The sequence below is a fragment of the Hydra vulgaris genome, chromosome 15, assembly GCF_038396675.1.
Source record: "Hydra vulgaris chromosome 15, alternate assembly HydraT2T_AEP".
Taxonomy (NCBI): domain Eukaryota; kingdom Metazoa; phylum Cnidaria; class Hydrozoa; order Anthoathecata; family Hydridae; genus Hydra; species Hydra vulgaris.
In genome coordinates, this window is record NC_088934.1 from 56,098,479 (window position 1) to 56,112,500 (window position 14,022).

The following is a 14,022-nucleotide window of genomic DNA, read 5'->3' on the forward strand; positions in this document are numbered from 1 at the left end:
TTCGGATATTTATAGGGTTTACTGTCAAATCTTCTGCAATTGTAACAAATTCTAATTATAGTCTTAATTAGACTACGAGCTTTTGACAACCAAAAACCTTAAAAAGACGATCGTATGTTTTAAAATTCTTAAAATTCATAAAATCTAAATTTACTATAGAATGTTCTGAAGTAAATAAAGTTGCGACTTCAGACAGAGAATCTCCTTGCTTCCTCAAATCAAATGAAGGCCATGAAATAAAATCATTGAATAGATAACTTGGACCTTTAAACCAAAGGTCATTATTTTGAAAGGTGCTAAATCTACATCCACGAGATATAATATCCGCAGTATTTCTTTCACTTTTAATATAACTCCAAAAATTTTTTATTTTCATTGTTTACCCAATTAAGACAAATAATAGAATCAGAAAATAACTTAATGCAAGAAATATTTGAAACACAAGATAATTCTTTATATACAACTAAAAACAAATTAGCTAATAATAACATTGCCCTAATTCTAACTTAGGAATAGTATTTTTAAGCAAAGGAGAAACTCTAGATTTAGAAGTAAATAGACAAGAATTCGCAATTTACTCAGCGCTTCTTTTTAAATAAACACAACACCCAGACGCTTTTAGGCTTGCATCGTAAAAACCATATAACTCAAATTTAATATTTTGGATGTTGTCTTCACACTCACTATACCATCTTGGAACACAAATAAAAGGTACTGAACCTAAATCATTAATAATATCGTTCCATTCAATCAAGATATCATTTCCTATAAGTGAATTCCCACTTAACTTTAACTTACAAATCGATTGAAATAATATCTTACATCTTACAATAATAGGATTCACTAATCCCAAAGGATCATAAAAACTTGCAATGAATCTAAGAATATTTCGTTTAGCAGGTTTATTGTCCACTAAATGTAATAAATCTTGAAAGGAAAAAATAAAGTTATTTTCAATTTTATCCCATTTTAAACCAAGAACTTTAGTTATGTCACTTGAGGTTAGATTGTCCTCTTTGATTAAACTATTAAGCTCCGTTAAATTTGACTCAAATTTTCTAAGATTAAAATTTCCTTCTCTTAAACACGGTTTTTGCTTTATTATAAAATAAAAGCCCTTTGGATACAAAATCGAAACCTGCATTTAAATCATCAACATGTAACGATTGAATTATTTTCTTGCTAAAATCAAAATCGTTTGCAGCATAATGTTTAGTGTGATTAATTAAGGTCGCATATAACAAGAAAGAAGAAGAGGTTACGCCAAACAAAACTCGACACAATCGATAAACACTCAAATCAGCACTTTTTTAATTATTATTGTCTAAACCAAACAAGTCTTTATACCATATAAATCTTACAAAGTCACGATGCTTTTCAGCTAATGCAATGTTTAAAAATGCTTTCTAAATATTGGCAATTATAGCAATCCGCTTTGCACGAAAACGTAAAATTATACTATATAATGAAGTTGTAAGTGATAGTCCTGAAAATAGACATTCATTTAACGAAGGACCAGATGTGCAAGCACTTGCATCGAAAACTATACGCACCTTTGAAGTTAGTTTATCTTCACGTATTACAGGACGGTGAGGTAAATAGTGAACGTCACCAATATTTGATTCAAAATTAGAGACTTTTTCAATAATGCCTTTAGATAATTGATCCTTAATAATATTATTGTAAGATGCAAACAAATCTCTTTCGCTTGCAAGTTTTTTCTCTAGTGCTAAAAACCTAGACTTGCATAAATTATAATTGTCGCCAATCACCGGATGATCTATTTTAAAAAGCAATTCAGCTTCATACATAGAACCATTAAACTTAATATTTTTCATAAACAATTTTATCACTCTCACTAATTTCGGAATCATCCTCTAATAAATTTAAATCATTTTTAATTAAAATTTGTTCCCTATTGAAATCAGACGCAACCATTAAAACGTGGGAAGATAAAACAGTTGAATAATCAATTTGATCGCTATTAACCATCATGAAACCGCTTATTAAATAACCTAATTTAGATTTAATCGCTGCGGGACCAGTAACTCCCCTTATAATTGAATTTTCCATAAATTTCCAATAAAAATTTGCTCCCATTAAAACATCAACTGATACATTTTCTTTAGAATTATTATGATCGGCTAATCCAAGACCCTTAAGATGTTTATAATTATTACATGCTATATTAATATGCTGCCCACTTGATGGGGAACATGTATCCTTTACAAAACATTCAATACTTGTAAAATAACCATAAATAATTTTAATAGAAACTCTCACTCTATCTAAGATTTCAGAAATGCGACCGTGCCCAAATGTTTTAATGTTAATTTCTTTACTATCAATACGTTTTAGATTAAGTTTGGCACAAGTCTCAGGAGTTACGTAGCTTAGCTGCAAACAATTATCAATTAAAATTCGACATGTAGCAAATCTGGAATGATCTTGATTTTTAACAGTAGCTAATGCTGTTTGTAAGAATACGATTTCAGTAGGTTGAAGAACAGATTTAGAAACAGAAAGAAAGGATGTACTCGCTACTGTCAACTCGCCGTCTTTGTTATTATTATGTTTATCTCTATTGTCACTGTCACAAATAGATACATGATGAAAACGATTGCAATTAAAAATTTTAATATTGATGCTTATTAGTAAGACAACGAAACAACATTTTTTATCACTTAAAATCTTTTTTCTAGCCGTAATATTAGTTAATAATTTACACTGATGTGATTTGTGGTTTGATGTGATTTGTGGTTATTATCGCAAAATAAACAAACAGGTGAATAAGAGTCATTTCTCATATAAATATAAGTTTTCTTATCGTATTTACTGTTCGGATTATTACTCGAATGAAACGTACAAGCAGTGAAAGGTAAAGTATTTGTGTTAGAAGAATTAATGTGTTCTTGCGCTTTTAACTCAAATTTTAAAATATCGAACACATCTGTAATTTTCCAGGTTCCATCTTCATTTAATTTACGACTAATAATTAAATTGAGCTCCTCTGGAAGCTTTTCAAGTATTATTGAGACAAGTAAAGACCCGTACATCGAAGAATTAATATCAATATTTTCTAGACTACGTATCTGAATTTCCACAGTATCCCGAAGATTTCGCAAAGAACTTACGTTTTTAATACTGTTAATGCGTTCAAGCTTTAATTTTCATATAAAAAGAAACTGTCAATTGTTTATTCAAAAATCTTTGTTATAAAATATCTGAAGCTATAATGTAATTTTAATTAGAAAGCAACAGACCATTAATTGCTGAATATGCTTGTCCTTGAACCAAGTTCCTTAAAAAAGTCATTTTTTGAATATTGCTTGGGTCATCATTTTTATTTATAACACGGTCAAAATTTTCCCAAAAGGGTTGCCAATTTTCCCAATTCCCGTCAAATGCTTCAATTTTCAAGGTTGGAAGCTTAATCAATTTATTACTTTTAAATGTTACTGTAGAACTCGCATCGTCGTTAGATTTAATTGATTTAATTAATTTAAAAAATTGTTTATTTTAGAATTCTCTCATGAAGCCTAATGTAAAGTCAATTGCTAAACTATTGTTAATTTGTAACTTATCTGCGTCATCAATTAAAATTGAGATTTCATCATCTAAAATCTTAATTCTCTCAAATCTATCATTCGCCGTTTCTCGTAAATTAATAAGTTCTGATAAATTTTTATTATGCTCAACGTCTTCCATTAAATCGTTGGCCTGATCGACATTTCACAAATCCAACGTCAAATTTAAAGGAGAATTTCTAACTTAAAAGCATTTATTTCACAAAGGCAATTAATTTTAGAATGTTTTACTTAAATAGAACGATTTAAAGTTATAATTTTCACGGACTTTAAAATTTATAATATCGTGTAATAATTTGTTTAAAAGAAACTTATCAGTAAACGACAAAGAGCAATAAAATAAAGCTGCTGCGTTAGCAAACTAACGCAACAATTGGCGACATCAATCTAAATATAATAGAAGGCGGCAAAATTTACAACATTAGGCCCTTTTATAACACAACTTTTCAAAATAGCTAAACTTCTCTAATCAATAACACAACGCGAGCAACAAGAGAATGTGCAATGTACTTCAAATTATTACAAATGAGCTCGATTAAATTATTACGGAAAAGGATCAAATTATCACAAATAAGCTCAAAAAATAATAAAGAAGACACGGGAATATTTAAATGTGACAATTCTGATCACTTTTGTATTTTTATTCTATTGCGAAAATGCAACAAATATAATGCCCTTAGTGATGGAAAAAATTAGTTACAACACGATTAATAAACGACTCTACCATCAAAAAATTTCCAGCCTATGTCAACTGGGACACCTTGCAACTAAATCTAAATTCCGATAAAGCATATTATATCTTTTAAAAATAAATTTCTAAATTTTTGTAATTAAGCATTTTTGGTTGTTACTAAAGTAATAAAAAAAAAAACACTTTTAAACCCTTGGATCACGAGATGTATTCTTAAATCTTTAAAAAAATTACAGCGTTTGTATAATAAGTTTCTTAAAAAAAAACTCTTAAAATTGAAACTAATTACAAAACCTATAAACGGCTGTATTAATCAGTTTTAAAACGCTCAAAGATACATTACTATTCGGAACAATTAATGAAACACAAAAATGATTAAAAAAAAACATGGCAAATTACATAGGTAATAGGTTAAAGGTTTCTATACAGAAATTTACTTTCGAATAATCTTTAAGTAAATAACGATTGTAAGTAAATCCTTATTAGCTAAAACATTTAATCAGCTTTTTGTAAAGATAGGTTCAATTCTACCATCAAATATAGCAACATTACAAATACCCTTTGAATCTTACGTTACCTCAAACAACAATAGTTGTATGTCTAATCCAAAACTTACGGAAAAAATTATTATTAGAAGCAGTCTCTTTGTTAAAGCCAAAGAAAAGCGTAGATTTTGATGTTATAAGTAGTAATGCCGTATTCAAATAACTAAAATACATTACAATTCCATTGTTACATATTTTAAATTCATGTTTAAAACATGGTATTTTTCCAGATAACCTAAAATTAGCAAAAAATCATTCCAATTTTAAAATCACGTAATCCTTCTGAAGTTGCAAATTTTTGTCTAATCTCAATTCCTACTTGTTTTTCTAAAATATTAGGTTGAGTTATGTATTATAGGCTTTATTCTTTTTTAAATGTAAGTTATATTATTTACCATAAACAATTTGGATTTAAATCTGGCCATTCCATCGATCATGCAATCATCTCACTTGTTCAAGACACAATTGAATCCTTTAGTGAAGCCAAGCATACCCTAAGTCTTTTTTTTGATTTAAGTGAAGCTTTCTATATAGACAATCATCAAATCCCTCTATCGAATCTCAAAAGTTATGGTATAAAAAATACTAACTTGTCCTGGTTCGAGAGCAATTGACTAATAGGAAGCAGTATATAGCATATGATGAAGGAAAAACTAATTATGATAAAAGTAAATTTAATGTGACTAAAGGATCAATTTTAAGATTACTTCTATTTCTTGTTTATATAAAGAAATTAAATAAATTTTCTAACATTTTATATACAATTTTGTTTGCTGATGGTTCCAGCTTGTTTTAATCAATAAAGATATTAATATAATATATTAAACAGTAAACAAAGAACTAGACAAACTAACCAAAAGGTTTAAATAAAACCAATAAACTTTAAATATTTCTAAAACAAAACACACTTTATTCCACTTTACTATTATGTAGACGATACATTAAAAATCAGATATTCCCTTAGAATTTGTGGACCTTTTTATTGATAATAAATTAATAAAGAGAGAGCAATCAATAAAATTTTTAGGCCTGTTTCTTGACAAAAATGCAACCTGGAGGAAACATATATGAGTAGTTGAAGATAAAATATCTAAAATTTAGGTAAAATGTACAAAGCTAAGCTGTTATTAAACCAATCTTGTTTTAAAACATTTACTTTTCTTTTATTCATTGCTACTTAAGATATGCAAACATCATACCTCTATCATCTTCATATTTCCATGTTCAAACTTGATCAAAATACATTACCATTCTTATTATATTCAATTTTTGAAAAAATAAATCACATTTACCCTACCAGATTTTAAAAATACAATTACATTTAATCCAAACTTATTATTCTGCTACTAAATTCTTTATTGTTAACCGAGGACTAAAAATGTGGAACATAATATTAAATAAGGAACTGAAAACTAATTATTCTCAAATTATTCTCAAAACAAAATTTAAGCAAATACTTTCGTTAAATGAAAACGTACTAAATTTCTTTTACTAATGCTACTTAAAGTTAAAAACAATTATAATAGTTAATTGAATAATAAAGTTATTGCTGTAGGTTATTAATACATAATTAATCAACATATGTACATATATTTTTTATTAGTTTAAATGATAATCTTCTTTTTGAGAAAACAATTTTTATTTTTGCGTTGTTTATTAATATTTTACTTTTAATGTTTAATTTGCTTTTACTGAGTTGGCAATAAAAAGTATTATATAATTTAATTAAATAAGTTAAACTATAAATTGGTCTAACAATAAAATATGTTTTATATGAAATAACAGCTTCTTACTTCAAACGAATTTCTAAACTTTTATTTGTCATTTTAATATTTTATCAAACTTTGTTTCTTTTATTTTACAAAACAATTCTTTTATATTTTATTCGTTTAAAAACCATAACCTTTAAAACCTAAATTATAAATTCACATTATCTTTTGTAATATTAATTCAGAGATATATACATTGAGGCTATATTTCTAACTTAAAAGTTAACTTTTAAGAAGCATTTAAAAAAATAACTGCAAGTTGGTTTGTCAGTATAAATATTTTAAAACTAATAGTTTTAAAAACTTGGTAATGGCTCTAATGCACAATTTGTCAATCTTGGTTGACTCTAATTCTTTAATCTTTGTGTGATTTTTTTGCGAACTGTATTGCATTACTTAGTATATTAGGTGTGATAGTTGGATAAAGATCAACAGTTCATACAGATTAACAGATCAAACTGGAGGAAAAGACAGCATTTTTTCCTGGTATACTTTTAAAGCATGAAATTGCTTCGTGGGTGCTTTTCCGCTGTTTTAAATTTAATTTTTATTTATTTTACCAAGGTATCCCATGCGTATATGCCAAATTCAGATTTGGGACTTAACAGACAACAAGGTTCATTGTTTTGGAATAACTCTGTGACCTTTTAGTGCTATGAAAGCTTCGAATTTTACAATTTTTTTTAATTAGTTTGCCAAACATTTTTGCTGCATTTTAATTTTAAGGATAATGGAGAACTCATGTTTTTAAGGAGCTTTTTCGTACGCATATGTAAGATTTTAATTGAGACACATTCTTAAGCTGACACTTGATACATATTGTTGGTTTTGTCTTCCAATAATAAAATGTTTTGGATGCTTTGCTCAAAAAAAGTAAGTTTCTACTTAGCAAACACAAACCCAAAGATAAGGAAACCCAAGGATTGAAGCATATTTGCAAACAATGAAAGGCTTTGTAACTGTTTCTGCACGTGACTTTTTTTAAAAAAGCAAAATTTTTTTTACAAAATAGCATGATGTATTTTTTACCTGCTGATTCCTAACGCATGAAACTTTTGGAAGTAAAAATTATGTAGTTATTTTTAATTTTCCTGGTCAGACAAAAAAAAAAAAAAGTTTTATATATATATATATATACAGTATTGAACAAAACATTTGCAACCAACATCGAACAATGTTAAAAAGTGTTCCTAAATTTACATGTCTTAAAAACGAAACGAACTATACTACCACAGCAAACAGTTCAGAAGTCTGGAGTCATAGCATGCCAAGACATGAGCAATCAGCTGACAGGTGACAGCACACAGGCAGAATTTCGTTGACAAGTGCCATTTTGCAGCGGACAAAGCAAGTGCAACTTTTTTGGTTTATTTCGTTTTCTTAAATCTGGTCCGTGTCAACGTCACGGAAATTTTTTAATAATTAAACGAAGAATCCAGAAGTTTCCAGAAGCATGCAGAAGCTTCCAGAAGTTTCCAGAAGAAGAACCTGGAAGCATCCAGTAGCATCCAGAAATATCCAGAAACATTCAGAAGCATCCAGACGCATCCAGAAGCTTCCAGAAGCTTCCAGAAGCATCGAAAAGAGGCATCTAAAATCTTCAAGAACAGGTTGTCACAGGTTTATTTTACTATGTAAGAGACATGTAAATCGACATGTAATTCAGTCAGTATATGGAAGTCAATCAGTTAGTGTTATCAAGACAGTTTATCATAGTGAGTTTAATCAAAGTGTTTTATCAAAGAACATCAATACAATAAGTGAAATACAACAAGTGTTTCATTACATAAATATATTCCACATCCAACCAAGACGTTGTGCTCCACAGAGCATTATTGTATCATCACAAGGTAAATGTAACACAGTAAGCCTTGAGAAGCGTGATTATTTATTTTTATTATTTTTATGACTTCAAGTGCAAAAATGGCTTGCGACAGTCTTGGATTGGAACTAAGAAATAAAATTATTGGCGATTACGTAAGTGAATGTCACAAAAAAGTATTTGTGATAAGTATCGCGTGAAAAAATAGACCGTATCAAGACTATGTTCAAAATATCGTTCTACGGGGAAGTTTGCCGCAGATAACAAAGGTGGAAGACCGCGTTCTACCACTTCTAGAGAGAATTCTATGATCGTCAGATCCGTCAAGAAGGATCCCTGGATATCATTAGTCGAAATACAAAAGCAATTAGAGTTGCCTGAATCGGACCGAACAATCAGACGACGTGCTGTTGAAGCCGGATTGTTTTCTCGACGCCCTGCAAAGAAACCACTGATTTCACTAAAAAACCGAAACGCACTGCAAAAGTAGTCAAGCAGTGGTTTTAAGACAACCACCTATCGGTAATGGATTGGCTGCCTCAATCTCCGGATCTCATCCCTATCAAGAACCTGTGGGAGATCGTCAACCGCAGAATTTATCGTGAAGGTGGTCGTAATAAGGATCAACTGTTTGAACAAATTTAATAGGCCAGGGCAGCGATTCTACAAAGTTTCAATGATCACCTGATCGAATGTATGCCTTGAAGATGCACGGCTGTGATCAACAACAAAGGATTCGCCACAAAATATTGATAGCGAAATACAGCTTGGTCAACATTTTGTCGAGTTGCACTTGTATTGTCCAGAAGCAAATCAACTTTTTTTATTACTTTTAAAATAATTTATTAATTTTCGTGTACAAATAATGAACTTTGTGATGAATAAAACTTGAAGAACTTTGTCTCTAAACAGTTACATAGTTATTTCTCTAAATTGAAAAAATGCAGCACTTTTATATAAAGAAACTAAAGTAGCATTATTTGGTTGCACTTGTTTTATCCGATACTGTATATATATATATATATATATATATAATATATATATATATATATATATATATATATATATATATATATATATATATATATATATAAATATTGATTTGATATACATTTAATGCTTTCACATTTTTTAAAAGTGGCTCAGCATGTGAGAGTCTATCCTTATTAAAAACTATTCTTGCAGCATGTTTTTGCTTTCGATATAGTGTGGTTAGTTTGGATTTATGAGTACTCGCCCATGCAACATTAGAGTATATGTTGTAGCTTTCTATAAACGAGAAGTATAGAAACTTTAAACTATCAGGAGACAGTATAGAACTAGCTTTGGAAAGGATACCAATGTTTTTTGATATTTTGTTATTTAATATATCTATGAGATGTTCTCATTAATAAGCATCTCTAGAGGTTTCGTTGCTTGGGTTCTCTCTATTTTTTTAGTCTCTACATTTAGCGAAGGTAAGTCGGGAGATATTTTCATAAGGTCAGATTGAAAAAGGATGTATTTGGTTTTTTCTGTGTTTGGCGATAAATTGTAAGATTTAAACCAACTGTTTATTTTTCAAGTTCAGTATTTGTAGTTTCACAAAGTTCTGTAATTGATGAGGATTCATAAAACAAATTAGTGCCGTCTGCAAACATTATGATATCCAATTTACTTGAGATTTTAGGAAGATCGTTTATGTATATTAAAAACAAAAGAGGTGCAAGAATGGAACCTGGGGGGAAACCGCATTTTATTTTGAGTAATATTGAAATTTATTCTTAATGAGCAATATTGCATTGCTTTCTGACTTGTAAAAAATTTTTAAACCATCTAATGTAGCACCTTTTATCCCATAGTTTTATCTTTTCCAAAATGAAAATGCTTGATCTACTGTGTCAAACGCCTTAAAATAAATAGACTCCAAAGACGTATTTTTTATTTTCAAAGGCGTCATTTATATTATTTATAAAATCAAGAATTGCCTGTTCTGTTGAATAATCCTTTTAGAAAATAAACTGTTTTTTATTTATGATTTTGTTATTTGTTAAATATTTATACAGTTTATTGTATATTACTCTCTCCAAAAGTTTGGAAAATGCAGGATAAACTGAGATACGTCTGTAGTTATTTAGTGTAAATGAATCCACGGTATTTATTATTGGTATTTCTTTAGCTATTTTTAATATATTCGATACAGATCCTGTAATAATTGAAAATTTAAAAAATTCATAGATTGGTTGTTTATCACCGGAAACACATTTACAACCATATAGCTACAAATGCCGTCTATACCAGGAGCCTTATTCTTCTTGGGCAGATTTTTTTCAATTTCTAGTTCTTTATAGTTTAGTCCAGAAAAAATATTCATACAGAAATTTTGGATTGCGATATAGGTTTCAAAGGAGATTATTTGATTTTTTGAAGCCATGTTAGGGCCTATGTTTACAAAAAACTATTGAAGTTTTCAGCAATAGAAATTTTATCAATATATTCAGTTTTGTTAACGATAATTTTATTGGGTAAATAATTTGATTTTGTATGGTTTTTACCTATTAATTCATTCAATATATTCCAGGTTTTTTTAACATCACTTTTGCTTTTTTGTAGCTGTTTTGGTTAATAAACTTTTTCTGAATTCATTCAATTTTTTCAAATAGATTTATGTATTCCTTGTATGTAGTTAAGTTAGTTTTGTTTCTGTTTTTAAAGTACTTGATATAAAGTTGTTGTTTTGTTTTTGATGATTTTCTAATCGCGCTAGTTTTCCATGGGAAGTTTAAATATTTAAGCTTTATTTCTTTCTCTTCAACAGGGAAATGTTTATTGTAGTGATCTAGAAAAATATTTATAAATAAATTGTGTGCGGAGTTTGTGTCCAAGATTACATTTTTGATAGACTACATCCCAATTTACTCCGATAGCGAGTCTTTAAAATTTTTAATACATAATTGATCAATTTTTTTTTTATAAATTTTGGTTTTGGTATTGTTATAGGTTTTTAAATCTTGAGATAATGAAAAATAAATAGGAAAATGATCTGATATATCGGTTTTGATAAATCCTGCTTTTAAAGAGGTTTCCAGAACTGTATTTATTAATATATTTTCTATAGCAGAGACGGAGGTTGGGGTTACCTGGGTAGGTTTGTCGATGATTGAAAGAATACACTATTGAAACAGATTATCAAAAAAGAGTTTAGCAATCGCATTTTCTTTGTAACTTAGTCTGTTAATACTTTAAACACCCCATAAAGAAAATGTTTTTTCCCTTCTCATTTATTTTGAGAAAGATTTTATTTAAAATTTTTTAAAAATTTTAATATATTACCTTCTGGAGGTATTTGTTTTATTTTATTAATTTATTTTTATTTATTTTATTTTAATTTGTCATAGGAAAAAAAATACAATGCCAATTTATATAAATAAAATTTACATGACTGGGGCTTAAAGAAGACAATATATGCCTTACGCCCCGACGTGCCTTACATCCCAACGTCACTTCGCCCCGATGTTGCCTTACACCCCGACGTCACAACGCCCCGACGTACTTTCATCAGCAAGCGAGTACAATCATTAAAATCTAAATAAAAAATAATTACAAATTTTACAAGTATGTTAAGATCAGTAACTAATCTATAATTAAAAGAAAATTCTAAAAGAAAAGATAAAAAAATAGTTATAATGATAATAATTACACCTAAAGATTAAAAATAAGTTAGTAGGAGAATTTAAGGAAAATTTCAATTAACGACCAGTTAATAAGATAGTTGTTAAAAAGACAAAAAAAATTAAAAAAAAAAGAAAAACAAAAAAAGAAGACAAAAAAAAAATCTTAAAAAGAATTTAACTCATTAACATCGTTAAGAAGTTTTTCTTTGAGTTTTTGTTTGAATATAGAAAGTGAAGAACAACTTTTCAACTGGATGTTTGATAATGTGTTCCATAATTTAGGAACTCTGATGGCAATAGAAAACTTAGCAACCAAATGGTGCAATTTAGGTTTCCAAAATTGTAATTTGAAAATCTTGTAGGGTACTCGTGGTTAATTTCATTGAAGAGTGTATTAAATATTATAGGAGTTACTTTATTATGAAGTTTGTGCATATGTATACGAACTTGATAGAGGTTCAACTGAAAAACATTAAGTATGTGATAATTTTTAAGTAGTTCTTTAGAATGTGTAATACGACGTGCACCTGAAATAATTCTGACAGCGCGTTTTTGTCTATTATGCAATTTTTTTAACTTTACTTACGCTAGAGCTGCGCCATGCAATATTTGCATAGTTTATATAACAAAGTATGAGGGAGAAATATATGATTTTTAAACAATTTTGGTTAAATAAATGCTTAGTTTTGTATAGAATGCCAATATATTTTTTTTAATTTAATCTTTTAATGTTCTTATGTGTTCTCTCCATGTCAGGTTTTTGTCAAGTACCACTCCTAAAAACTTTAATGATGACCTTTAATTTTTTAGAGTTACCAATATAAAGTTCAGGAAGTTTTAATGGAATATTTTCTTTATAGTGAATTCAATGAAAAAAAGTATACTTTGTTTTATTTAAATTTAAGGACAATTTGTTTGCCTTTAACCATTCCGTTAGAATTAAAAATTCCTAGGTTACTATTGTTAATAAAAGGTTGATATCTCCATTAGAAAAAAATTAATTCGTGCCATCTGCAATTAAAACTGAATTTAAAATGTTTAAAAACTTATGGAAGTCGTTTGCATAAACAAGGCATAACAGTTAAATAAAACACCGCTATTTATAGTCAAGTAATCAGTTTTTCCTTCTTCGTGTGCTATGTATTGTTTTCTATTGCTTAGATAACTTTTGAGCCATTTTAAATATGTGCTTTTAATTCCTTAACTTTCAAGTTTTTTTATTAGAATATTGAATTTTTATAAAAATTTTTAACGGAATATTGAATTTTTATAAGAATATATAAGAATTTGCTACGGCTTACTGTATCGAAAGATTTGCTAAGATCTATAAAAACTCTGATGATAAACTTGCTTTCGTCAAATGCTTTAAATATATCCTGAACAATATTAGCAATGGCATGGTCAGTTGAAATCCGTGGCCAAAATCCAAACTATTATATAGAATATTATTTGTATTTAGAAAAGTTAAAATTCGGTTATACATATTTTGCTCTAACAGTTTTGAGAAGCAAGGAAGAATTGAAATTGGTCTGTAATTTTTAAAATTAGAAATGTCTCCTGATTTGAATATAGGTATGACTCTTGCAATTTTAAGTTTCTCCGGATAATTACCTATTTTTAAAGACAGATTTAAAAAATGCAAAAGTGGGATTATTAAGTATTTTATCGATTTTTTAATTAGATTACTCCAATTATTATCATACCCCATATTTTTGGTTAGTTTTAAAAGACATACTGCATCTAAGAATTCTTTTTTAGTAATTTCATAAATACCCACCTTAGAGGTCTTATTAGGAGTAAAATATGACTTAAGGATTACTTTAGCAACTTTTATTTTCAACGCTAAAGTGAAACCTACACTGACAAATAATTGATTAGGTGTTTCAGAAATTAAAGATTTATTTGCAATAATTTTATTTTCAATGTTTAGATTTATAGGAAGACTATTTTTGTCA

At 28.4% G+C, this 14,022-nt stretch overlaps 1 protein-coding gene across 1 annotated transcript; it reads right to left on the reverse strand.

The window, feature by feature from the left end:
* Window positions 1–1,406: 1,406 nt before the first annotated feature.
* On the reverse strand, window positions 1,407–1,811 carry LOC136092095 (uncharacterized). The gene has a single exon (XM_065819814.1). It carries the CDS (start codon window positions 1,809–1,811, stop codon window positions 1,407–1,409), a length of 405 nt encoding a protein of 134 aa, XP_065675886.1.
* Window positions 1,812–14,022: the final 12,211 nt, after the last annotated feature.

Coding starts and splice junctions, on each gene's coding strand:
- LOC136092095 (XM_065819814.1), bottom strand. CDS start 1,811: ATGTATGAAGCTGAATTGCTTTTTAAAATAGATCATCCGGTGATTGGC.